General features: G+C 31.2%; 1 protein-coding gene across 1 annotated transcript; it reads left to right on the forward strand.

Moving 5' to 3' along the window:
* Nucleotides 1-26,898, forward strand: LOC134725875 (protein HID1-like). The gene is made up of 21 exons (XM_063590120.1): nucleotides 1-145; nucleotides 1,453-1,666; nucleotides 2,206-2,315; nucleotides 3,583-3,627; nucleotides 4,181-4,234; nucleotides 4,702-4,870; nucleotides 5,051-5,108; nucleotides 7,502-7,730; nucleotides 8,969-9,025; nucleotides 9,461-9,601; nucleotides 9,920-10,010; nucleotides 12,345-12,496; nucleotides 15,069-15,147; nucleotides 15,415-15,476; nucleotides 16,182-16,284; nucleotides 17,727-17,957; nucleotides 18,604-18,794; nucleotides 18,965-19,072; nucleotides 20,146-20,237; nucleotides 20,544-20,702; nucleotides 24,892-26,898. The coding sequence occupies exons 1-21, from the start codon at nucleotides 80-82 to the stop codon at nucleotides 24,953-24,955; spliced, it is 2,475 nt and encodes an 824-aa protein (XP_063446190.1). The 5' UTR covers nucleotides 1-79; the 3' UTR covers nucleotides 24,956-26,898.

Consider the following 26,898-nt stretch of genomic DNA (forward strand, 5'->3'; position numbering starts at 1 on the left):
TTTCATCATAATCTAATCGATTTTCTGACAACAACAACATTCTAAAATATGCTAAAATCTTAAAAGAAAACAGTCAGAAATGGGAAATACAGACACTAAACTCAATTTTAGGAAAGCTGTCATACAGCTTACAACTAAGACACAGGTGAAACGATGAAACGAGTGAACAACACACGAAAACCCCATTCATACGTGTCACATTTATATCGGATCAGAACAGCAAAAAAAATCCTCTCAAACAACACGCATGACCAATTTTATTAATTACAATAAAAGGATTTTGTAAAATGAGTATTTCCTAAAAATTTGAAGGCTAGTTGGAGAACAACTAAAGTAAATTTACATCCAGTTGTTGCTCTGGGTCTGACTTTCATAGACATAGACCTTTAGCTTGTGTTGTCATTTATGAAATTATATGAATGAGTTGCATGTACACTAGTTATCCTAGTTCAGGGACTATAATACTTTGTGTACCTGCTAGTATGATAGTACCTGACAAGGTCGATCTGCAGAAAGAATGTGTCAACAATTAATGATGTACATTTTTAATTTGCTCAAGCATTGTCACAAAGGAAATGCAAAATGTAGTCTTGAGATTACTCTGACGTCGAACAAAATGAGAAATGAACAATTTGATGCCCATATTCTGTTTTTATATTGATCTAAGGCTGTCAGTCAGCTCTAGGTGCAACGAAGCAGCACATCTATTTTAGACGGGCAATATCAACTTTTTGATATGGGACAAACTCTAACATCCCATGGCCCCAGTTTGTCTAGCAAAACAGCTGTTAGACGTCAGAGTAATCTTGGACAAAGGAAATGTAAAGAAAAATGTAGAAATATTATTTTATGGTGACATGAGGCCCTGGTGGACGACCCCAGAGAAAATTCACAGCTATATAGGTTACAGTTCATGTATGGCCTTCAACAATGAGCCAAACCACATAGTAAGCCATGAAAGACCCTTATGACAGATTTAGCATAATTTTGAAAGAAAACTAATGGCCAGATTTTATTTACAAAATTATCATATACATCAAAATGCAACAACCACTGAATTGCAGGACCTGACTTGTGACATGCACATACAAAATTTGATGGGGTTCAACTAGTTTTCTGGCACCAAACCCTACTCCTAAACTTGTACAGTGGTGTTCAACTTGAGAACAAATTATAAAAAGCAGTTGGAAAGGGGTCAACTCATCATATCAAAACAAAGCCGGCAAATGACTAACAAAAACACAGACCAGAAACACAAGGGAATTTATAGTTACTGGCAGCTAGTTGAAAGCTTATAACAACTAAAAGAAATAAGCGTCTAAGACTAAAATAAAAATGAGTACAGATCCAACATCTAACTTTAAAAGGCTACAAGGACACAGAGAAGAACAGTGTTTAATACACTCGAAGAATAAAACTATCAATCTTAGATTTATATTTTTCTTTCAATAGCCAATAGAAGCCAGTGATGAATCATTTTGGGAACAGTTTTGGTCTGACAGTGTCACCTGTGTACAAGATGTCTTTACTCTAATACCTGCCGCAGAGATACGAGCACTGCGAGAAGAATCTCCGTCGAATCTAGCAACATTATGTTACAAAGCTGTGGAGAAACTTGTAGCAGCTGCAGAAAGTGGTTGTCCTTCACAGAAAGAACAACAAATTGGTAAAATGAGTTTATATTGGCACCACATCTTCCTATATCTATTATATGTTCTCATTTCTGTTACAAATGTGATACAAACACTCAAGTTCATAAAATCATTAATATACAAATGTATACATGTATATTTCTATTATAAAATTCACATGAAGTTAAATTGTATAATACAGTAAAAACAGACATTTTGAAATACCTGTGTGAAGATAAGAATATCTTTAAAGATGCTTTACAATTCTTTCTTAACCTAAACCTAAGATTATAGAATACATTTTAATTTTGCTGATATTTCATTTTGGTGATAGTCCTGCAATATTAACTCTTTAATCATCAATTTTAGTATAAGTAACAGTTATTCCTAATCTTTATCAAACCAAAGAAGATGTAATACAATATATATTATATAATTATCTTTATTTTGAAGTTTTAATAGGATACATATCTCTGGGAACTGATTCCTGCAGATTATAGAAGAAAATTTATTTTCACTTTTGTAACGACATGTTGCCAACCTTAAAGTTATTGTTTATTCTATTTTTTTTCAGTTTTAAATTGTATACGGTTGTTGACAAGGGTGCTACCATATATATTCGAAGACCCAGATTGGAGAGGATTCTTCTGGTCAACTTTACCTGGTCAGTCAGAAGACTCAGAGGTGAGTGCTTGATAATTGATTACTCTTATCCATATAAGCAAATCAGTCAAAAGATCAAGCTTTTCTAATCTTTGCTGCTTTTTTTTTTAACTATAGAGTGATAATAGATATTGTATTTTATTGAATTATATTTATAACTTGATTTCCAACAGCTGGGTAAAAATAAATACAAACAAATTATAGTTGTTGCTTATCTGTCAAGCAGACATCTGTTAGTGGTGAGATTAAAGACTTGTGAACTTGTCTTTAAATATCTGTTTCAAGCAGCTTGGTTAAACATAAAGCTGGGTATATTTATATTACTCATTACACATTACAGCTAAAGTGTTAAGTGAAAATGCATGTAATATTTGCTGCTAGATGTTAATATAAAAAAGAAGATGTGGTTTGATTGCTATTGAGACAACTCTCCTCAAAAGACCAAATGACACAGAAATCAACAAATATAGGTCGCTGTACATCTTTCAACAATGAGAAAAGTATTTCATAGTCATAGTCATCCCCAAAATATCAAATATAAAACAATCAAAATTAGAAAACTAGCGTCTAATTGATGGAGAAAAAAAATGGAAAAAAAAATATAACACATCAAAAAATGGTAACCACTAAATAACAGGCTCCTGACTTGGGGCAGACACATACATACAGAATGTGTCAGGGTTAAACATGTTTGCAGATCCTAACCTCCCTTTAACCTGGGACAGTGGTATAACAGTACAACATAAGAACGAACTATAAAAATCATTTGAAAAAGGCTTATTTCATCAGATGGATACAAATACACAGATGGGATATGGCTGGGTACTTGTTTATCCCAACAACAAAAAGACACTAACAACTAACTACTCACAACTAATAAAACTGTAACAACTAACAACTAATAAAAATACCCACATCAATCGATCTGTAGATTTTACTGTTTATTTATGCATCCCACACAGCCAGATGACACACCATGCTGGGTTGACTTTCCCTTTTCATAAATTGTGACCAATATGATACAATTTAAAATTCATAAACCATGAAAATTATTATCCTTGAATGGAAGTACTTTTCAGGATACACCCAGTTATTATCAATTTTGATTAACTATTGATTGTTATTTATTTGGAGTGCTGCCAAAAACATATTTTCAATTGGAATCGAGTTTTACAAGAGCATCACTTGAATGTTGAGTACCACAGAATTACACAATTAGGTAATATGCTTCCAGGGTAACTTGTGTAAATAGTCGTTCATGTATTATGTCAATTTCTTTATTTTACAGACTGAGAGTCCTCCGCTAGCCCAGTCACTTCTTAATGCTCTATCAGTAAGTTATTACATAAATATCTCTTTGTATTTATACGGCTATTTATAATAATGGAAAGTTAAGAAGGCATATAGTTTTCAGAAACAAAATGTAATATCTTATGTAAAAGTTTTGAATGATAATAATTACAACAATAATGATAATAAATCCCACAAATTCTTAAAATGACTTAATTTTATTATGAATAGATAAGATTGATATGTAGGTCAAGACAATTTTCAAGACAACCTTTCAGTTGCTTAAGAATATATTTAATTCCTATTATCTTGTGATATGAAACTATACTGTATGAGAGATTGGTACATGTACAAAAATATTATGGAAAAACTTAGTCCTTTGAACATAGAGCTCATTTTAACATAACAAATGTTGTATACTATAATTGATTAGTTATTCAATTTATTTTTTCAATAAAACTAGAAGTCAACCAATATAAACAAGTGTATGAAATAGGAGTAAAATGTGTGAACATATATTAATTGAATATTTCTTATTGAAATATATTGATGTATTTTAAGATCTGACCTATAACTAAATATTTTTGTCTCCACAGGATCTGTTGTTTTGTCCAGAATTTACGGTGCAGTCAAACAGAAAGTCTGGGCCTGTAAGTATGTCTGTTGCCAACATATGAAGGATGAGGGTCTATTTGAATATACACAAGGGTGTCAATTTTAAGGAACTCAATGCAATTATGTTGTATAAATGTTTATAAACAAGAGATTAATGCTGCAATTGTAATTAAATAAAATACATTGTGGACTACAAAAAAATTCTGAAATATCCGAGTATTTTAGTGAATTTGAGAATATTACTTTATGTCTTTATCTTGACAATGCTGGCTTCATTGTTTCCAATCTATCTTTCTAATTGAGGACATTTAAAGTAAAACTGTAAGTAAAGAAAGGCTTATATTTTGATTTCTTGCCTAAGTACTGAAGCAAGATATGGTTGCTTATTACTATATAAGGACAAGTTATGTGGACAAAAATCAACAGACTCAACCCTTTTTTGTGCAGAACAATGGTGGAAGTATAATTCCTAATTATAAATAAATAATGTTTATATTTGTAGGATAACCCAGAAGATATGACTTCTATAGACAGTTGTGAATATATATGGGAAGCTGGTGTTGGATTTGCACACTCTCCTACGCATAACCATACTCATGATCAAAATCGTACAGAAATAATCAAACTTCTACTCACTTGTTTCTCAGAAACTATGTACTTGCCTCCTGTCGGTAAGTTCTGGCTTCCATTCTTCTTATTTTCATGCATCATTTGAGAGATCAGACATAGAAAAGAAAGTTTGGAGTTAGGTTGTCATGACTTATTACATTTAGAATATACAAAGAAAAAAATGTGAAAACACTTCATAGTATTTTTAGTATAGTGAATATTTCCATTTTGTTTAATTTCAGCTGATGCCCATACATCACCTAACCAATGGATTCATTACTTCTCATCAACAGATAACAGGTAACTGTGTAGAAAGTATTATTAAATGGTTGTTGCTATTTTTATACGACCGCAAATTTTGAAAAAATTTTCGTCGTATATTGCTATCACGTTGGCGTCGTCGTCGTCGTCGTCGTCGTCGTCGTCGTCGTCCGAATACTTTTAGTTTTCGCACTCTAACTTTAGTAAAAGTGAATAGAAATCTACGAAATTTTAACACAAGGTTTATGACCATAAAAGGAAGGCTGGTATTGATTTTGGGAGTTTTGGTCCCAACATTTTAGGAATTAGGGGCCAAAAAGGGCCCAAATAAGCATTTTCTTGGTTTTCGCACTATAACTTTAGTTTAAGTTAATAGAAATCTATGAAATTTTGACACAAGGTTTATGACCACAAAAGAAAGGTTGGGATTGATTTTGGGAGTTTTGGTTTCAACAGTTTAGGAATAAGGGGCCAAAAAAGGGCCCAAATAAGCATTATTCTTGGTTTTCGCACAATAACTTTAGTTAAAGTAAATAGAAATCAATGAAATTTAAACACAATGTTCATGACCACAAAAGGAAGGTTGGCATTGATTTTGGGAGTTTCGGTCCCAACAGTTTAGGAATTAGGGGCCAAAAAGGGACCCAAATAAGCATTTTTCTTGGTTTTCCCACCATAGCGTTAGTATAAGTAAATAGAAATCTATGAAATTTAAACACAAGGTTTATGACTATAAAAGGAAGGTTGGTATTGATTTTGGGAGTTTTGGTCCCAACAGTTAAGGAAAAAGGGGCCCAAAGGGTCCAAAATTAAACTTTGTTTGATTTCATCAAAATTGAATAATTGGGGTTCTTTAATATGCCGAATCTAACTGTGTATGTCGATTCTTAATTTTTGGTCCCGTTTTCAAATTGGTCTACATTAAGGTCCAAAGGGTCCAAAATTAAATTTAGTTTGATTTTAACAAAAATTGAAACCTTGGGGTTCTTTGATATGCCAAATCTAAAAATGTACTTAGATTTTTTATTATTGGCCCAGTTTTCAAGTTGGCCCAAATTGAGGTCCAAAATTAAACATTGTTTGATTTCATCAAAAATTGAATAATTGGGGTTCTTTGATATGCCAAATCTAACTGTGTATGTAGATTCTTAATTTTTGGTCCAGTTTTAAAATTGGTCTAAATTAAAGTGCAAAGGGTCCAAAATTAAACTAAGTTTGATTTTAACAAAAATTAAATTCTTGGGCCTCTTTGATATGCTGAATCTAAACATGTACTTAGATTTTTGATTATGCGCCCAGTTTTCAAGTTGGTCCAAATCAGGATCTAAAATTATTATATTAAGTATTGTGCAATAGCAAGTCTTTTCAATTGCACAGTATTGTGCAATGGCAAGAAATATCTAATTTCACAATATTGTGAAATAGCAAATTTTTTTTTAATTAAGAGTTATCTTTCTTTGTCCAGTATAGTAAGCAAGAAATATCTGAAAGAATTTTTTTTAATTGGAGTTATCTTTCTTTGTCCAGAATCAACTTAAATCTTTGTTATATACAATATACAATGTATATTCACTTTTTACTACCAACTGATAAATTTAAATAATCTTTACCATTCAGTGATAACAAGCAGTGTTTTTACATCTTAATATTTTATGATGTATTTAAATGAGTAGTAATTGTTGCAAACTCCATTAGAATATTTTAATTGAAATTAGTTTTGGAATAAGGGAAAGGGGGGTGTGATTAAAAAATTGGGTATAATTTTTCTCATTTGAAATTTCATAAATAAAAAGAAAATTTATTCAAACATTTTTTTGAGAGGATTAATATTCAACAGCATAGTGAATAGTGAAGAGAAAACAAAAATTTTAAGTTCATTTGAATACATTCATTCTGTGTCAGAAACCTATGCTGTGTCAACTATTTAATCACAATCCAAATTTAGAGCGGAATCCAGCTTGAATGTTGTGTCCATACTTGCCCCAACCGTTCAGGGTTCAACCTCTGCGGTCGTATAAAGCTACGCCCTGCGGAGCATCTGGTTTTAATTTCTCGAATAAAGAGATATTCCTTTCATGAAGAGATATCTTTTGAATCAAAGTGCTGGAATATGATACAAAAAGTGATATGAAAATTGCATTAATTTGATTGGCTTAACCAACATCATGAAATATTTATGTGACATTTCCAATGGCTATTCCTTAGGTTATTAATGACTTTCTAAATCAAAAAGATGTATATTTATATCGTGGCAACACAGATATCTGAATTCTTCAATTAATACAAAACACTCACACTTCTCACATTAAAATTCCTTTGTTATCATTGAAATGTTTTAAATTCTTTAAGCACACCATCTTCACTAGACAAAGCTTTTGATCAGACCTGCTCAACTAAGAGCCAATTGGTATATCATTACTTATTTGTTTCAGACATGCTCTACCATTATTTACCTCCTTACTCAACATAGTGTGTTCATATGACCCTGTTGGGTATGGCCTACCATATAACCACCTGATGTTCACAGATTCTCGGGAACCACTCGTGGAAGTAGCCCTTCAAGTTTTATGTGTTACATTGGAGAATGAAGCATCCAACAACCAGAATGTATCTGTGGACGGAACTTCTGGTGGAACTGCTATGGAAAATGGACAACCAGATGTAAGTTGGATATAAATTCTGCAACTTTATCGAATGCAATACAATATTACTCCTCAGGACAGTTAGGTTCAACTGTAAAATGTGAGTCTAGCCAAGTGTTCAGAATATTTTTTAATTTTAACTTTCAAGAGTGGAGAAATAAAGTATTGCTTGAAACACTGCGGTAGAATCTTTATGATACGCTTATGTAAGCATCTGATGTTTTACTGTTTCAATTTTATATATTTTGTCATTTTATATTGCATTAAAAAGTGGGGAAGAAGATATCTCGAAGCAATGAATAATATCAATAAAAAATTTGTAAGGGTTCCGCAGAACCCAGTGTCTCGCCAATTTTTGCTGTAAATCGCAGGCTGAACAATAATGAGGAAAAAAATCAATGAAAATATTCCTCTTGTTACTATTTTATGATTGTAAGAAAATCTAAGTCCATTTAAAAGTAAATTACAGAAAAAACGGAGTAATCTTTTTACAAACTTTACTCCTGGATACAATCTTATGATCATAAATAAGCTTCTGTCCAAGTTTGGTACAAACCCAGAAAGAAAATTTAAGAAAGTTATTAAAATTTTAAAAACTTTAACCACAGAGTGAATGTAATGGTTCCCCCATAAAAACTAAGTCCATTTAAAAGTAAAATATGGAAAAAATGGATTTATTTATTTACAAAATTAACTTTTGGATACTATCTTATGATTATAAACAAGCTTCTGTCCAAGTTTGGTACAAACCCAGGATAGTTTAAGAAAGTTATTAAAATTCTAAAAACTTTAACCACAGAGGGAATGTAATGTTTCCCCACAGAAAAAAACTAAGCCCATTTATAGTAAAATATTGAAAAAATGGAATTTTATTTTTACAAAATTTACTTCTGGATACTATCTTATGATCATAAACAAACTTCTGTCAAAGTTTGGTAGAAATCCAGTATAGTTTAAGAAAGTTATTAAAATTTCAAAAACTTTAACCACAGAGTGAATATTTGTTGACGCCACCGACGACGACGGAATGTAGTATCGCTTAGTCTGGCTTTTTCGACTAAAGTCGAAGGCTCGACAAAAACCAAAAAGGTGTAACCAAGAAAAGAAAGATGATACATTGCACTCAAAACATTATACAGAAAACTAAAGATTAAGTAACATCAACCTGATAAAAACACTGGGCATGTTTAATTAGTGTGCTCATGAAATGATGGCTAATAAGAATTCTATATTTGTATTTATTTTTTGCTATTTCAGGCTGCTGGTCCAGATAATCTGTTTGTCAATTACCTGTCCAGGATACACAGAGAAGAAGTATGTAGTTTGATTTCAGTTGTTTATATTATTTTTCTCAATAGCATAATTCATGCATTGGAAAAATGAGTCATCAAAATGTGTTATGAATATGTTGAAACTGTAGGGATAATACCGCCAAAACAAATATTACAAGTTAAAATAATGATGAAAAAATGATTTTTTGTTGATATTTGATTTTATGGTTTTGCCAAAGTCTGCGTACAAGCCTATAGAAAATATGTACTTTGTGGAACATTCAAATTTGGGGATCACCTTTACCCCCAGAAATTCATGAAAATTGGTATCCTAAAAATAATGATAAATCCACAGTTTGTATTTTACTTTAACATTTACTCTGTAAATATAAAAAAGGCTAAATCAACTCATGGATAATTTTAGCAAGGCAATTACTGGGAGCTTTAATATACATGTTATACATTCCTTCGTTTTCAGGATTTCCATTTTATATTGAGAGGCATTACAAGGTTGTTAAATAATCCACTGGCACAGACTTATCTACCGGGTTCTACTAAGAAAATACAGTTTCATCAGGAACTATTAGTTATGTTCTGGAAAATGTGTGATATAAATAAGGTAAAAAGGATACTTTTATTCCTATAAAGATAAGAAGGTGTGGTAATATTGCCAAAGAGACTCTTCTCTTCTAGAGACAAAATGATGTAGAAGTCATCACCCATCAGTCATTGTGCAGCCTTCAACAGTCAGTAAAAAGAACATATCAAAGAAATAGAAATAACTCATTGTAAAATTATATATATATTCATTACTAAAGTCTAGAGCTTTATTGACCATATCAAATGGCCTCATTGTTGTTAGTGACAGAAGAAATGTATAATACAGGTTTCTTTTTTTGTCAAACCAAATTAACATATAGTGTTTGTCTATTTGCAGAAATTCATGTTTTTTGTCCTGAAGAGCAGTGATGTATTAGATGTACTGGTACCAATTCTGTATTTCCTTAATGACGCACGGGCAGATCAATGTAAGTATAATCTCAGACGTTTATTCAAGTTAATGTTCAGAGGTTTTTACATTATTTATTTTGGTGCTTCACTTTGGTAGAAATTTTTGTTTTAGTCATTGACTTTATTTTCATAAGTTATTTGATTACTGTAAACTAACTTATTTTCACAGATACTTCATTTGGCGTTCAGCCCTTGCTAGCCGATTTTACAGTGATTTTTTTATTCTTGGGGAAAGTCTCCAAATAAATTGATTGCGAAAATAAGTTGTTTTACAGTATTGTATGCAGCATTTTATTACAAATTTCAACATGTATCTCCAATGTTTTATGTTTTCAGATTCAGGTAATGATAGTTTTATTGACTAGATGAACCTAACAATCTCAGGAAACACATATATTTCTCTTGATGCATGCTTAATGTAGGCTTGATTTATAATATTGTTGGACATTTTTTAAAACTGCCAACATCCAAATATAAGTTTTGCTTTAATATCTAATCTCTATGTTAGATTATTTATTATTTCAACAGTTATAAGTTAGAGAGTATAGGAAAAAACTGAGAAAAATTGTTTCCACAATGAATAAATTATGATTTTTGCATAGCCCCTTTATATACATATTAATTCAAAATATGAAAAGTACTTGTTGGTCAATTTTCATTCAAAATGTTTTGAGTGAAACAGATCTTGAGATATAAGAAATCATTGAATTTATGGCTTCACATATATTCATATATGAACTCATACTTTTTTTTTTAACCTTAGCCACTATTTGACCAGGGCACATAGTCTTACCCTTGTCATTTCATCATCTGGCCCTCCTGTAATCAAACAGTTGTCCAATCATTTATGTGTTTAATGGGGATTAACAGATCAAGTATTCTTTCTATTCTAAGTGATTAACTTTTTACGGAATTGTGGCCTATAGACTTGTACTTGTCATGACTGTTTTGTTATGCCTTCAGTTACATAGCTGATATTTGGTACATTTATTTGTTATGATGTTAAACAGATAAAGTTCTGAACGACCAACTTTTCAAAATGAGGCTGCAGACAGAAGAATCTGTGTTTTTACTAAAACATCTTTTGTACATGTATATTTCCTTTTGATAGAAGATACCCAGGGCACATCTTTTTAGCACTTTAACTGCCTAACAGAGCTTTTAGTTGATTTGCAACACCAGCACATTGCAGTTAAATAATAGTTCCCCCTTTTCTCTCTAAAGATGACAGAAAATACATTTCTATTAAAATAGAGCTTACAAATTTCTGAATAGCTTCTTTGAGTTAGTACCTTACTAGTCCCCTACCGACAAAGTCAAAAGACAAAAGTTTTGCACTCTGTCTGTCTGACTGTCTGTCCATCTGTCAGTCCGGCAAATAAGTTGTCCATGTTTTTTCTCCCTGCTTGTTTCTTATCATTCTCAATCTTATTTATATATTGTTCTATAAAAGAGGCAAATTGTGTGATTTAAAAAAAATAGGTTGAAGTTACAAAGTTTGAGTTGTTGTTTATCATGCTTTAGAATTGATGAGTAAGACAACCTATTTTACGTTAGGCTTAAAATTGAGAATGGAAAAGGTGAATGTGTCAAACCCTACCAAAGAGTACAAAACACTCAGGATAAAATTCAAATATAATATCCCAGGCCATGTGCTAATGTCCAACAAATCTATGGCTTCCTTGAATTGTTACTTAAACAAAATCAAAATTGGATATTGTTATTTTACTATGAATATTTGAATAGTCCCTCCTTCTTTCATGGGATAAAACAATTTAAAAAATATTCAGATAGCTTATATCTTGAGGCCAAGGGTGTTAAATGTACTACCAAAATACAAATATAATGAAAATGTAATTTTCAGAATGGTTTTGATTGTCAAAAAATTATCTTGTGATAACTTTTCCATTAAAATTATAATATTTAAACTTTTGTGTGAAGATTTTCTGCCTCAAGTTTAAATATAGATGTGACAAAATATTCATGATTGAAAAGAATTTAACTTTCCTCTCAAATGGTCAATCAAAGCTTTCTCTAACAATTGGCAGTGCAAAAATCTACAGTCATGGGACAAAAGTAATTTCTCACTCAAAAAATGTCCCTATCATTTCTACCAAAATCGATATTTTTCAAAAAATATTACCAAGTAACTGTATGAGCGATTTTTATAACTGTTTATCATTTACTTTTGCATCCATAATCTGTTTATCAAGTGATTTACAGCCCTATTGCTTCTTGTGAAATAAAGAATTTTAGAAATCTGTCATTTGATGAATAGCAGGAAGAAACATATTACTCCTTAAAATGTCTATAGTGTTATTTACTCAAAATGAAATATATTATTTTTTCAGCTCGTGTTGGTTTAATGCATATTGGTGTATTTATTTTGTTACTTCTGAGTGGAGAGAGGAATTTTGGTGTAAGATTAAACAAGCCCTATACTGTACGAGTACCAATGGATATACCAGTATTCACTGGAACACATGCTGATTTTCTTATAATTGTAAGTACTAATGGATAGCATGTAATGAACTGGATTGTATTCTAATTTAAATATATAAATCTTTAAAAAAACATTTCAGATATATCTCAGTTCAATGTGTTTCTTTAAATAAAAAATGTATGTCCAATCCGATGTTGTTTTACAATAGTAAGCTCACATTGTCAAGAAGGAATGAAAAAAGTGATGATGATAAAAAAAATTTATTATAAGTTTAAGACCTCTATAGAAAAAAATATCAAACTGTCGTACAAAAACGTTTAAGTCCATATGAGTTTTGTTACCTGTCCTAAGTGCTTATTAAAATAATGTTGTGATTGTCAGAGATTGAGGCTGTTTCAGTGTGAAATAATTAATGCTAAATTAAGGAACCACTAGTTTGAACTTCAAAGAATCAAATTTTACTATAAAATCTACCAAGTTAATGAGAAGAAAATTTCTACTTAATCTATTGGTGTGTTCTTATGGAAGAAGCACAAGTTAATTTCTATTTACCTAGTGCCATAAATATATGATGGGAATATATTAAACCAAGCCTAACCATCTTCTGTTTTGTGGGTAGGTTATTTGTACACTAAAATAACGATATGTCTAATACAGTTTTACAGAAAATTAGTGACTTAAGTTTATATACAGTATTTGTTAAACAAAATAATCATAATTCTAACAAGTAGAATCAGATTGAATGGGACTCATATACCTGTCAGTGGAATGGAATAGGCCTGTGTTGTTTACATTATATATTAATTAACCCAAATTTGTTCTTAATATAAGACCTAGAGGACTTTATATGACATATTTTTCACATATTTTACAGTTTGTTTATGAGTTAAGTAATATGTAAAAATATAATTCTCTAGCAGCGTTACTTGGGGAGGTTGCTTCTTTTGTTGATTTTACTAACAAATGGTCAGAATTTCCCTTTCTTCTTAAAGGGCTGTTCCATATAAAACAATAAGTAATACACTTGTCAGTTTTTATATTCTATCTTTAGTATATCTATAGATATTTTAAATTCAATCAGACTATATTGTAAAACCTATGCTTTGCTAGCTGACCTTCAGTGTGAAGATGTACTATCTCAAGGTCGTGTGTCTTATTGTACAACAGATAATATAAAAAAAAGAAGATGTGGTATGATTGCCAATGGGACAACTCTCCATAAGAGACAAAAATGGCACAGAAATTAACAACTATAGGTCACCGTTTGGCTTTCAACAATGAGCAAAACCGCATAGTCGGCTATAAAAGGCCCCAAAATGACAATGTAAAACAATTCAAACAAGAAAAATAACAGTCTTATTCATGTACAAAAAATGAATGAAAAACGAATATGTAACACTAAGTCTATTATTTAAAACAGTGATTTGAATACTTCAGTTCAAAGAATATTGACTTATGTGATATCATATTTATCTGTTCATCTTTTTTTATTGATTGTTTTGAAGACAAGACAACTCTCTTGGTTTATATTCAATTTTGAATACTAACATTGCCTTTTTATTATGGGCTGTTCCTCATTTCTTCTTTGAGCATTTTTTTCTATGTATCACATGTTTTTGTTGATTTTTAGCATGGCTCTTCACTAAGCAATTCATTTCATAAATTTAAACATTTCGATAATGCTTATTAATGGAACAGCCCAAGGATGTGGATTTTTTTATTCTAAGCATAAATAAAATCTTTTGCATGAATTTGAATATTTTTATTTTTTAGGATATTATATATATATATAGAAATTACCCTCTATAATAATAGAAATTAAGGTTCTAAATACTATCTTAATTTTATTTCTTGAATTTGGAGTTATATTGCTTATTATATATAGATAATTACATGAACATAGTATGTTGATTTCCTACAACAAGCATAAAGATAAAATAATATAAGGTCAATTAATATTTCTCAAATTCAATATATCAAGTTTTAAATTAGGGTAGTGCTACTTTCACCAGTCTAGAGTTATGTCCCTTTATAACGTTATATGCAAGCAAGGCATAAACACACTCCACATTTAATTGTTAACCTTAATTTCTGATGGTATGCTCTCCAAGTTAGAATTAAAGAGACCCTGATGCTTTTAGGATCTGGGTCCCTGCTTTGTAATCTGTATCTGCCTTTTATGCCCCCATTGCTAGGGGGAAAGGTAGGGACTAGACCTTAGCTTTTATATTACTCATTATTCATTTTAGCTTGTAATATTTTTGTCCTAAATGTATTTTATCCAGCAAGCATCATCTGCATTACAATTATATAAACAATAAAGTGGTGTCATAATACTTATATGTTTGGAACAATGACCTTACATCATAATACTAATGTGTTCCCCAGAATGACATTCATAGTCTTGAAAAGTCCCAAGATGGACAAAAGCGCTAGACAATGCTGCTTTTAAAACTCTTTTTGTGTATTTACTATTTTTAATATATATTTGTTTATTGTTCTAGTAAAATTAGACCAATGGTAGAATATTTAGAGACAGAAAAATATGGTTGGTTATATAGGGGTTAATTGGTGGTATGACACCTATAATGAAACTGTGTTGCCCATATAATGAAATCATTTTGTTTTCCAGGTGTTCCATAAGATAATTACCACAGGTCATCAGAGGTTACAGCCTCTGTTTGATTGTCTGCTAACTATTATTGTAAATGGTAAGGAGAATATATTGCTAGATCCATATGTTTTATGGTTTATGTTGTTAAATTACTTTTCAGACAAATTAATTGCCAAATCTTTTTTTTTTAACCAAAAGCTTAATAACATAAATGGTTCAAATTTTTCGGCACCAGATGTGCATTTCGACAATCGTGTCTTTTCAGTAATGCTCGAAGCTAAAATATTGAAAATCCAAAGCTTATTAAAAAACTTAAAGAGCTATAAACCAAAAAGGTTCTAATCCATATATATTTCTATTTCAGTATCTCCTTACCTGAAAACCTTATCGATGGTTGCCAGTACAAAATTATTACATTTATTAGAGGTAATGTTCAATTTAAAACATACAACTTCTGTGCAATTACTCATTTTCATGGATAACAATTTTTGGGTGAATAGAGGGAAATATTGTATTATCATGGATATATTATTTCATTGCTTAAACAAATTCTCCTTACAAGCCTTTAGAAAATTTGTACCTTGTTAAACATTTAAATTCATAGATTAACTTTTCCAACAAATTGCAGTAAGGTAAATATTCTTTAGATTCCATACATGATCATGTCAAGCTATTGATTAATAATTTATGCAAGGAACTAAATGATATATTTGTATACCATACAAAAAAATGTGCTTTTAAATTGCATTAGATGCAGAAAGTAGTGCAGGGCATATGCAGTTATCTTTTCTACTTTCAATTATTGACAAAGGGAGATAACTTTATAAAAAATATTGTTTGAATATTTTCTGTTACATAGTACAATGAGAAATGAAAGCAATCTTTCCCCACAGTGGTGTACACAAGTGCTTTGAAAAAGAGGGACAAAAGATACCAGAGGGACATTTAAACTCATAGATGAAAAAAAACTGACAACGCCATGGCTAAGAAAGAAAAGACAAACAGACAAATAATAGTATTTAAAACAAAACACAACATAAAAAAAATAAAGACGAAACAACACAAACCCAACCAAAAACTGGAATTGTATCAACTGTGAGTTCAAAATAAATTGTTTGATTTGATTTGTAGGCATTTAGTACTCCCTGGTTTCTGTATGCCAGTCCTACTAATCACCATCTTGTCTTCTTCATCCTGGAAGTCTTCAATAATATCATACAGTACCAGTTTGATGGTGAGTAATATAATTAGTACTTCTTGTCATGCATTCTTAATTTATTAGGAATAAATTAAAGTCAATGAAAATAGGTACATATTTATGTTGTAACTAATACTTTATTATTTTTATGCCCCACCTACGATAGTAGAGGGGCATTATGTTTTCTGGTCTGTGCCTCCGTTTCGTCCGTCCACTCCGTTCGTCCCGCTTCAGGTTAAAGTTTTTGGTCAAGGTAGTTTTTGATGAATTTGAAGTCTTATCATCTTGAAACTTAGTACACATGTTCCCCATAATATGATCTTTCTAATTTTAATGCCAAATTAAAGTTTGGACCCTAATTTAATGGTCCACTGAACATAGAAAATGATAGTGCGAAGTTCAGGTTAAAGTTTTTGGTCAAGGTAGTTTTTGATAAAGTTAAAGTCACATCAACTTGAAACTTAGTACACATTGTCCCTATGATATGATCTTTCTAATTTTAATTCCAAATTAAAGTTTACCCCAATTTCACGGTCCACTGAACATGGAAAATTATAGTGAGAGTGGGGCATCCGTGTACTATGGACACATTCTTGTTATAAGACTTTTTACAGGTATATTTTTAAATCACTCATATTTTTATAACAATATTATACTCAGAAATATATTGCAATTATTTGGGTTCACATTTAAAATTTGTTGGTCTTTATATCTGTTCCTCTGCTTTCTTTTTATAACTCTGTTTTCTTCAAAAGATAAAAAAAAAAAGACTTTAGCTATACAGACATCTGAATACTACCCTATCCTTTGAATGCTTTGTTTTAGAGGATAGTTTGACTTTTGTTCAAATGTATGGTACAAAAGATCTTCAATTGTTGATTAATATTTTCAGTTTTGTTGTTTATTTGCCCTTGCAAATAAAAGATAACAATGAATGTGCTTTAAAAGAAAATCCCATGTCTTACAATTTTAACTAAACATTATGATTTCAAAAGCACAATAGAATTGATTTCTTTTTTAATCCCATACATGATATAAATATATGTAATGTTTAACTCTCAACCAAAGTTGGTTAAAATACATATGAAATGATTAAAATAAATTCTATTTTTATTGGTGTTTTGGATCAACTGGTCTATATCTTTTATATTTAACAGGCACTAGATTTAAACTTTTAAGATACTCATCTTTTGTCATTCTTAGAGATGTGTTCTTCACATTTTCTGAAAAGTTTAGACTACAACAGATTTAAAGGAATTTGACAAAGATAACAACTGTCTACTAAAATTAAAAATAAATTAAAGTACATTTACAAATGGATTAGCTAATGTGAATGCTACTTATTATTACTTGGAATTTTTATATGTAATTTGTTTCTATGCATGAAATTGCAGTGCAACATGATTTTTCTTACAAGATAATGTATGTCTACTGAGATAAAACAAAATTAACTAAAATGAACTCACATTTTTTTATAGGCAATTCCAACCTTATCTACACAATAATACGGAAGAGAAATGTGTTCCACCAGCTGGCAAATCTACCTGTAGAACACTCTGCTATAGCTAAAGCATTGTCTAAGAGAGGCAAGAAGTTTGTAAACTTAACTGCCGGGGCAGATCACAAAGAACCACAAACAATGGAAGGAGCTATACCTGCATCAGAAGCTGAGCCTGGCACACTTAAAACATCATTAGCTGCTACTCCAAGTAAGAATAGTGTTATTTAAAAATAATGGTGAATAATTCTATATGTTTGTCATTTTATGGAAAATTAAGACAAATGTTCATTACTTACATCATAAAATCTTAATTTAGAAAGAAGTTAGTCTGGGTTTGGAAGGGAACTATTATATGAAAAAAGAAACATTTTGAAATATTTAAATGAAAGTAAAAAGATATTATCTTAATTTTTTTTATATAAATAAGGTCGTTAGTTTTCTCTTTTGAATTGTTTTACATTGTCATATTGGGGCCTTTTATAGCTGACTATGCGGTATGGGCTTTGTTCATTGTTGAAGGCTGTACAGTGACCTATAGTTGTTAATGTCTGTGTCATTTTTGTCTCTTATGGACATTTGTCTCATTTACAATTATACCACATCTTCTTTTTTATATTGATACAAGTATATCATGGCAGATGTTTTGTAAATAATTAATAAGGTTAGAAATTAATAGTTTATTGTTTTAGATAAATGCATTTTTGAATTGTATACATTGTATAAATGTTTATGTAACTATTAAAAAAGAAGAAATTACAAGTTGTCTACAACAAAATTGCCATTTGTCTGGAATAAGAGACTGTTTGTTCTTAATACCAGGACTTAGTGTAATGCATATGAAAAATTATTTCCAGGAATTGACAAAATGACTGAGAAGGCAGCTCCAGATGAAGCACATGCTGATGCTCCACCTCCAATACCACCTATGCAAGATCTGGCCACACCCAGTGGCACCCATAGTATCCAGCCTCCAAATGAAATACACAACCCAACAGAATCTGAAGAACAGGAAGCCAGAGGAAAACTTCAAAAAGCTAAAAGTTTGGTTAGTGAATTGATTTTTAGTCCCGATTTTAATTAGCAAACAATTTATTTGCAATCTTGTTTTATCTGTTCAACATTTTTATAAACCATCACATTATATTGTTTTTATCTGTCCATTTAAATTAATTATCGAGGACTCATAACTTAATGTTACATAATTTTCATTTTCAGCCAACTCCTCCCTCCAGTCCTACGCATTCTGTAACAAGTGAATCAAGCAAGCCTCCACTATCTAGGATGGGATCCACAGCTGGTGGCTGGGTGGCAACACCTGATTGGGTAGGTATATTTTCTGTGAATATATACATGTACTATATGTCACAGGGTAATATGGCCACTTGGTCTAATCATTAGGGCGTTGAATATTGTGACGAATAACGATGTAGCAAAACCATTTATTCACACTGAAAGTACATAATTATAATAAACATTTATTTCAAATGTTAACTTGAAGTTTCCTTATAAATTGAACTATTAATTGGATATAAGTATATGCATGATAAGGCCTAAAAGAAAATGTGCTTACCTGAAAGTAGGGAATAAAGTAAGATGTCCCTATGTAGCGTGTGTGCTAAAGTGTGTGAAACATTAGTGCATTAGTGCGAGTTCACCGTATTTATAGTGCTAGGAAAAGTGGCGGGGTTGTTAGCATAATAACTTCGTGCAGAGTAGTATAGAATAAAGTCTGTCCGTCAATGAATGAATGAATGAATGAATGTAAGAATGTATGAATGAACGTAGTATATAGATAGTACACACAACGTATAGTGTAGTACTAATATATAAATGTACTGTAATAAATAGCTATGGTGACATATACAGCAAAGATTTGTTAATCTGAAGAAAAAAAACTATAAAAAAAGTTGTGCTCAATAAAAAAAAAGTAAAGCTCTATCTGAATTAAAAGTATCTTTGTCACATACATGCAGTAACAAACAAAGTCTTTATTACTCATGGGTTTTGAAGTCATGAATCAAAATCAAACATTTTAATCTGAATGACAAAATTTGGCATGTAATTAATCATAGAAAAACAATGGATATGAGGTATTCATCCATGACAAAAAATCAGGACATGCATAGCAAAAACACAAAAAAACAAGGCACAGTGAGGCCTTCAACACAAAGCTAATAAAAAAATCTAACCTCACTGCAAGTTTAAGATAGCACCTAGCACTACTTCTGGATTTGATCCTCTTGAATAATTTTACTGTCATAGTATTATCAATTTATATATACAATCCATTACATAAATTTGTCAGAACAAAAGTTAGGTCTGTATTGTAGACCTGCTATCATTATATAAAATAAAACAATAGAGCTACATCAATATCTTTATTTTTTCATTTATAGGTACAGTCTTGGAAACAGAAGTTGCCCTTGCAGACAATAATGAGAATGTTACAAGTATTAGTACCCCAAGTAGAGAAAATATGTATTGACAAGTAGGTTTACATTAATAAGATAAAACACAAAATTTCTCATTTATGGCCAATTATATCAGTATAAATTAATTGAAAGTTATTTTTTTCGTTAGGCTTTGAATCTGATTTAGAAATAAAAAAATGTGTTCTTAGTAGACAGAGGCAAAGGTATTGTAATAGTACAATAGTAATTGAAATACATTTACATTCTTTGGGTTTCTTGGATGGTAGAGGGATTAAAAAAAATAATTATGCAGAACATCAGCATTTTGAAATAGGAAATTAATAACAAACTTTAAAACAGTTATATCATTCTTTCATTTACAGGGGCCTAACAGATGAAAGTGAGATCCTGAAATTTCTACAGCATGGCACATTAGTAGGTCTGTTACCTGTACCACATCCTATACTGATTAGGAAATACCAGGCTAACTCTGGTACTACTATGTGGTTCAGAACTTACCTGTGGGGAGTTATATATCTCAGGTAAATATTATGTACAGCATGGCACATTAGTAGGTCTGTTACCTGTACCACATCCTATACTGATTAGGAAATACCAGGCTAACTCTGGTACTACCATGTGGTTCAGAACCTACCTGTGGGGAGTTATATATCTCAGGTAAATATTATGTACAGCATGGCACATTAGTAGGCCTGTTACCTGTACCACATCCTATACTGATTAGGAAATACCAGGCTAACTTTGGTACTACCATGTGGTTCAGAACCTACCTTTGGGGAGTTATATATCTCAGGTAAATATTATGTTCAGCATGGCACATTAGTAGGACTGTTACCTGTACCACATCCTATACTGATCAGGAAATACCAGACTAACTCTGGTACTACCATGTGGTTCAGAACCTACCTGTGGGGAGTTATATATCTCAGGTAAATATTATGTACAGCATGGCACATTAGTAGGTCTGTTACCTGTACCACATCCTATACTGATAAGGAAATACCAGGCTAACTCTGGTACTACCATGTGGTTCAGAACCTACCTGTGGGGAGTTATATATCTCAGGTAAATATTATGTACAGCATGGCACATTAGTGGGTCTGTTACCTGTACCACATCCTATACTGATTAGGAAATACCAGGCTAACTCTGGTACTACCATGTGGTTCAGAACCTACCTGTGGGGAGTTATATATCTCAGGTAAATATTATGTACAGCATGGCACATTAGTAGGTCTGTTACCTGTACCACATCCTATACTGATTAGGAAATACCAGGCTAACTCTGGTACTACCATGTGGTTCAGAACCTACCTGTGGGGAGTTATATATCTCAGGTAAATATTATGTACAGCATGGCACATTAGTGGGTCTGTTACCTGTTCCACATCCTATACTTATCAGGAAATACCAGGCTAACTCTGGTACTACCATGTGGTTCAGAACCTACCTGTGGGGAGTTATATATCTCAGGTAAATATTATGTACAGCATGGCACATTAGTAGGTCTGTTACCTGTACCACATCCTATACTGATTAGGAAATACCAGGCTAACTTTGGTACTACCATGTGGTTCAGAACCTACCTGTGGGGAGTTATATATCTCAGGTAAATATTATGTACAGCATGGCACATTAGTAGGCCTGTTACCTGTACCACATCCTATACTGATAAGGAAATACCAGGCTAACTTTGGTACTACCATGTGGTTCAGAACCTACCTGTGGGGAGTTATATATCTCAGGTAAATATTATGTACAGCATGGCACATTAGTAGGTCTGTTACCTGTACCACATCCTATACTGATCAGGAAATACCAGGCTAACTTTGGTACTACCATGTGGTTCAGAACCTACCTGTGGGGAGTTATATATCTCAGGTAAATATTATGTACAGCATGGCACATTAGTAGGACTGTTACCTGTACCACATCCTATACTGATTAGGAAATACCAGGCTAACTTTGGTACTACCATGTGGTTCAGAACCTACCTGTGGGGAGTTATATATCTCAGGTAAATATTATGTACAGCATGGCACATTAGTAGGACTGTTACCTGTACCACATCCTATACTGATCAGGAAATACCAGGCTAACTCTGGTACTACCATGTGGTTCAGAACCTACCTGTGGGGAGTTATATATCTCAGGTAAATATTTTGTCAAAAAAAACAGTGGTATAAAAAACTGTTCAGTGTTTATATCTTAGTTTGATATATACAAATGATTCAGATCTGATTGTGCAAAGTTTAATAGATCAGATATATTGATCAACACTGAAATCATACCCATAGCCAGGGGGGTTGAAAACAAATAGCACTGTTAAAGTCAATGTTCTGTTCGAATTGTGACTGTTAAAGTTGAGTTTGTGAGTCCAACGAACCCCCCTGGAAATTCCTGGCTACTGGCCTGCTGAAATTACAATATGACAAGGGTGTATCTCTCTTTGAGTGAAGCAAGAAGTTAAAAGAACATCTCATGGCTAAAAAAAGTTTAATAATTGTGTCACCTTTTGGTCAAATCTTAACAGAACAACTAACAATCTAGATCAGGTTTTTTTAAATTATATTTTATCAAATTTAGATTTGTCTCCAAATTGATATAAGCTTTAGGAAGGATATTGTTTTAGGTCTTTGTTTTAGTAATGGTAAGTTCATGTGAATAACAGTATATTGCTTAATGTATGAGCTGTGTCTGAGAGAAGTCAACCTTCTGCTATTACACTTTATTAAGTGTACTCGTGTTTGATTGATTTTGGATCATTTAGATACAAAATAAAAGATGAATTTGGCCTGTTTTGTGGGGTTCTCATAACAACTCACGGTTCAAACAGTCGCAGACATTCTGTAGATAATTTTTCAACCTGAAATAGGTTAACAGATGTATTGATATTCATTTGCACAAGGTTGATTTCTATCCCATACAGCTCATATTAATAAACTGTAAAAACTAGACTAGCCTCATATTTGGATTGCTTAGAATTGATTTTTTTTCACTCAATTTAAGAGTTTCTTTGTGCTAATGTGGGATCAAAAAAGTCAGTGGGAATTGATTTGCAATTCTTCGAAAGGCCAGGATTTTTTAATTTGTTGGTTTACCCGATTTTGCCGATTTCCACAATAAAAATAAAATTGACTTTTTAGGCTTTTTTATTCTCGCTGACCCTAACAAATGCATTATCCCTAAAAAATAATTAAAATATCCTGTTTCATGAAATGAAATACATTAATCACTAACAGAAGTGATGACAATTTCTGTTGTAAAAAAATGAAACTTCCAGTTTACGTTTCTAAGAATAGACAAATCAATTATTAATGACCTTGAAATGTTGTTTGCGCAAATAGTTTTGCAGAACGAAACCTGTGTTTAAAACCAACAACTCGATCAGTTCGTTTCCCTTATTTGTGACCAGTCCGTAAGATGCATGTACTCATAGAAATAGACTTGTCCAAATGTGGACAGGTGGAAGTTCAAGACATCAAGTTAAAGTACTGAATTTTAATAAAACATTTGATATTCAAATGTTTCAGAGATAATAAAAAAATATCGTCCGTTGGGATAAAACACGGGAATTCATGATAACAGATTATTTAACCTTATATTCTCGTTTTTCCAGTGGACGAGTCTATTATGTTTTTGACACGTGTGTTGAAACTTAATTTCAATACGACGTTTTTACATTTTTTTTCTTTATCAGTTTTCAAGCTTATTATTAGTCTCCAAGTTTTGTTTAAGAGCTACTGACAGTAATCTGTTTTTCTTGTTTGTGAAATGACGATTTAATTTCATCTTTGTCCGTCTACCCCCCTTTTTTTAACAGGAAATTTTTAGACAATGTCATGCGATGTTTACAGCTGAGCAATAATATTTCATCAAACTAAAATTCAAGAATGATGACAAAATAGAGTGACAAACATATTATTAAAAAGGTGAAATATATTTTATTTTGCATGTCTTGAAGGATCTTTTTTTTCCCGACCGACCGACCCGACTTTTTCATGGAGAAAATCCGTAAACCAACAAATTAAAAAACTGTGGCCAAACAATGTTGGTTGGTAAAATCTTGAGGTTTAATAGTTTTAAAACACCAGATTTTTCAAGCAATTTAAATTTATGTTTGATTTTTAAATGAGTATCCAATGTTTTAATAGATTTTTCAAGTCCACTCTTTCATAGAAAGTGTTTACACCTATTGCTTTTCATTATTCCAGTGAATAGTCAACAGTATTGATATATTTATCAAAACAGTGCAATTAGTGAGAAACTGCAAATAATACATCACGTTACAGTACATTTAAAAAAAAAGAGGTTTTTTGAAATAAAAATCATTTCTTTGACCTACATATATCTCAAAATATTTAACTGTCAAATACTGAATTATAACTATACTGCAACATCAAAAGGATAAAAAAATACTTAATAATACAATCTATATCTGCTTTCAGCAATATGCTGAAATTGTTGCAATCTTTTTTATGTTTATGGAATTCATTTTACTGTAAAGCTGAATGTCACCTTGATGATTTATTGCCTAAAATTATGTACCCTTCCCATTTAAGAAAAAAAACTGGTATAGAAACAGGACATTTTTCTTGGAAGGTCTTATCATTACGATTAAAAATGCACAATAACATCTTGTTTTAGTTTTTGGCAAAGTATATCTTTTAGGAATTTTGTTATTCTTAAACACTATATTCTCTTTTTCAGAAATGTTGATCCTCCAATATGGTATGACACGAATGTCAAACTGTTTGAGATCCAGAGAGTATAAAAGTGAATACTTACAGCCAATGAAATCCTGTTACAAAGATCTGACATTTCCATGTAGTGTTGTGTTTATGTTTTATGTAGTTGTTGGGGTAAAATACAAATCTTGGGGAATATATACTTATGCAATGTTTTATTTGCATAATATTCATATCATTTAAAAAGTAATCTCGTATACAGCATAATCCTATGTCTTACTTAGTATTCATTGTGTGTTTCATCCATTATTAAAGTTATTTAGTGACATTTATTTGAAAACTAAAAAAATAACATTTCAATAATTTAGAATAATCTTGCACATCTATTTGAAGAATATTAGAAACATTTGCAGAGTTTATAAACTAGTCAATTTTCTTTATTATTTTAATCTGGTATGTACCAGGTATATGCCTTTGGTGAGACATGATATTGATTTTGATGCAATGGGTTTTAGTTACTGAGATTTTTTCTTATTTTTAAGACTATAATTAATGCATATTTTAAACTTGGCTTATTTCTTTAATGTGTATTAAAATAAGAATAAGGACAAAGGTCATGATATAGATGCTGTCATAACCTATTCGGAAGTTAGCCAAATGATCAGACTTTTAACTTGCTTGACTCTGAAACAATTTGTTGTTATGTCTGCTTAAAGTTCACTTTTGTTCAAGTTAAGACAGTACCAATCTGTTAATTTTTTCAAACACCCTGTATGTAACATCATCAGAACTTAAGAGAATTTATTGATAAAGTCATACATTATATGTTTATATCCAACTCACACTAACTCCATTAACCTATACAAATGCTTAATTTTTCCAGCTATGAAATTTTTTGATTTTTATTTGGCTTATTTTGTCAATAAAAAGACTTGATTTGCACAATTTTCTATTGAAATAGGCCAGTTTGACTTATATATATCTTTATTACCAAAGTCAAAGTCAAAGATTTGTTAAGATTATTTAAAAGTTTGGATTTCCATTAGAGAAATTTCTAAAAATTGATAAATCCTAATTTAGTGTTTATGACAAATCATTTCTGAAAATCTATCATATGTTTTTTTGGTAAAACCTATTTTTGATTACTGCTCTTATAAGTACATGTATGAAATGTTATAGTTATCACCAACATGTCTTAAAGTATGTTTATGGCTTACTACAGAAATGGCGTTATTAACCAATTTTCAACTCAATAAAATGGCAACACAGTGACACAAATAAAATCATCAAAGTGGGTTACTTTAGGTTTTAGAATTATATACTCTATATAGTAAAATGTAAATATAAATTTTATGGTCTTCAAATATATCATTCCAAGCAATATGTAAATATGGGCTTTAAAAGAAAAAACCTGTGATATAGATTAGAGTTGTGAAAAATATATATTGTAGTATGCAGTTTTACCTTTGACCCTGTTATAGGAGTAATGGAAAACATATAGATTAGAGTTGTGAAAAATATATATTGTAGTATGCAGTTTTACCTTTGACCCTGTTATAGGAGTAATGGAAAACATATAGATTAGAGTTGTGAAAAATATATATTGTAGTATGCAATATTACTTTTGACCCTGTTATAGGAGTAATGGAAAACAGTAAGAAGGGAACACTTTACAAATTTTCATTATTATATTTATTGATTTTAATTAATTCCAGCTGAAACTTTTATTAAATAACACTTCCTGGCACATATGGCTGATAAATAGTGTACTTTTTTCAAAGGGCATTTTCTCACTTTGTAAATCTACCCTTGCTCCTATGCCACTGTGAAAACTAAGATGTGAAATATATAGCTATAGATATATTTATGAAATCTAAGATGTGAAATATATAGCTATAGATATACTTATGAATGGCCAAAAAATGTGTTAATAGCCAACATCTGTTATGGTGATACATCTATTGATAGTTATTTATTCTGTTAATGTGTATGTTATATTATATGTCATTAAATATTTGTTGCAACTGAA

The sequence above is a fragment of the Mytilus trossulus genome, chromosome 7 (genome assembly GCF_036588685.1).
Source record: "Mytilus trossulus isolate FHL-02 chromosome 7, PNRI_Mtr1.1.1.hap1, whole genome shotgun sequence".
Taxonomy (NCBI): Eukaryota; Metazoa; Mollusca; class Bivalvia; order Mytilida; family Mytilidae; genus Mytilus; species Mytilus trossulus.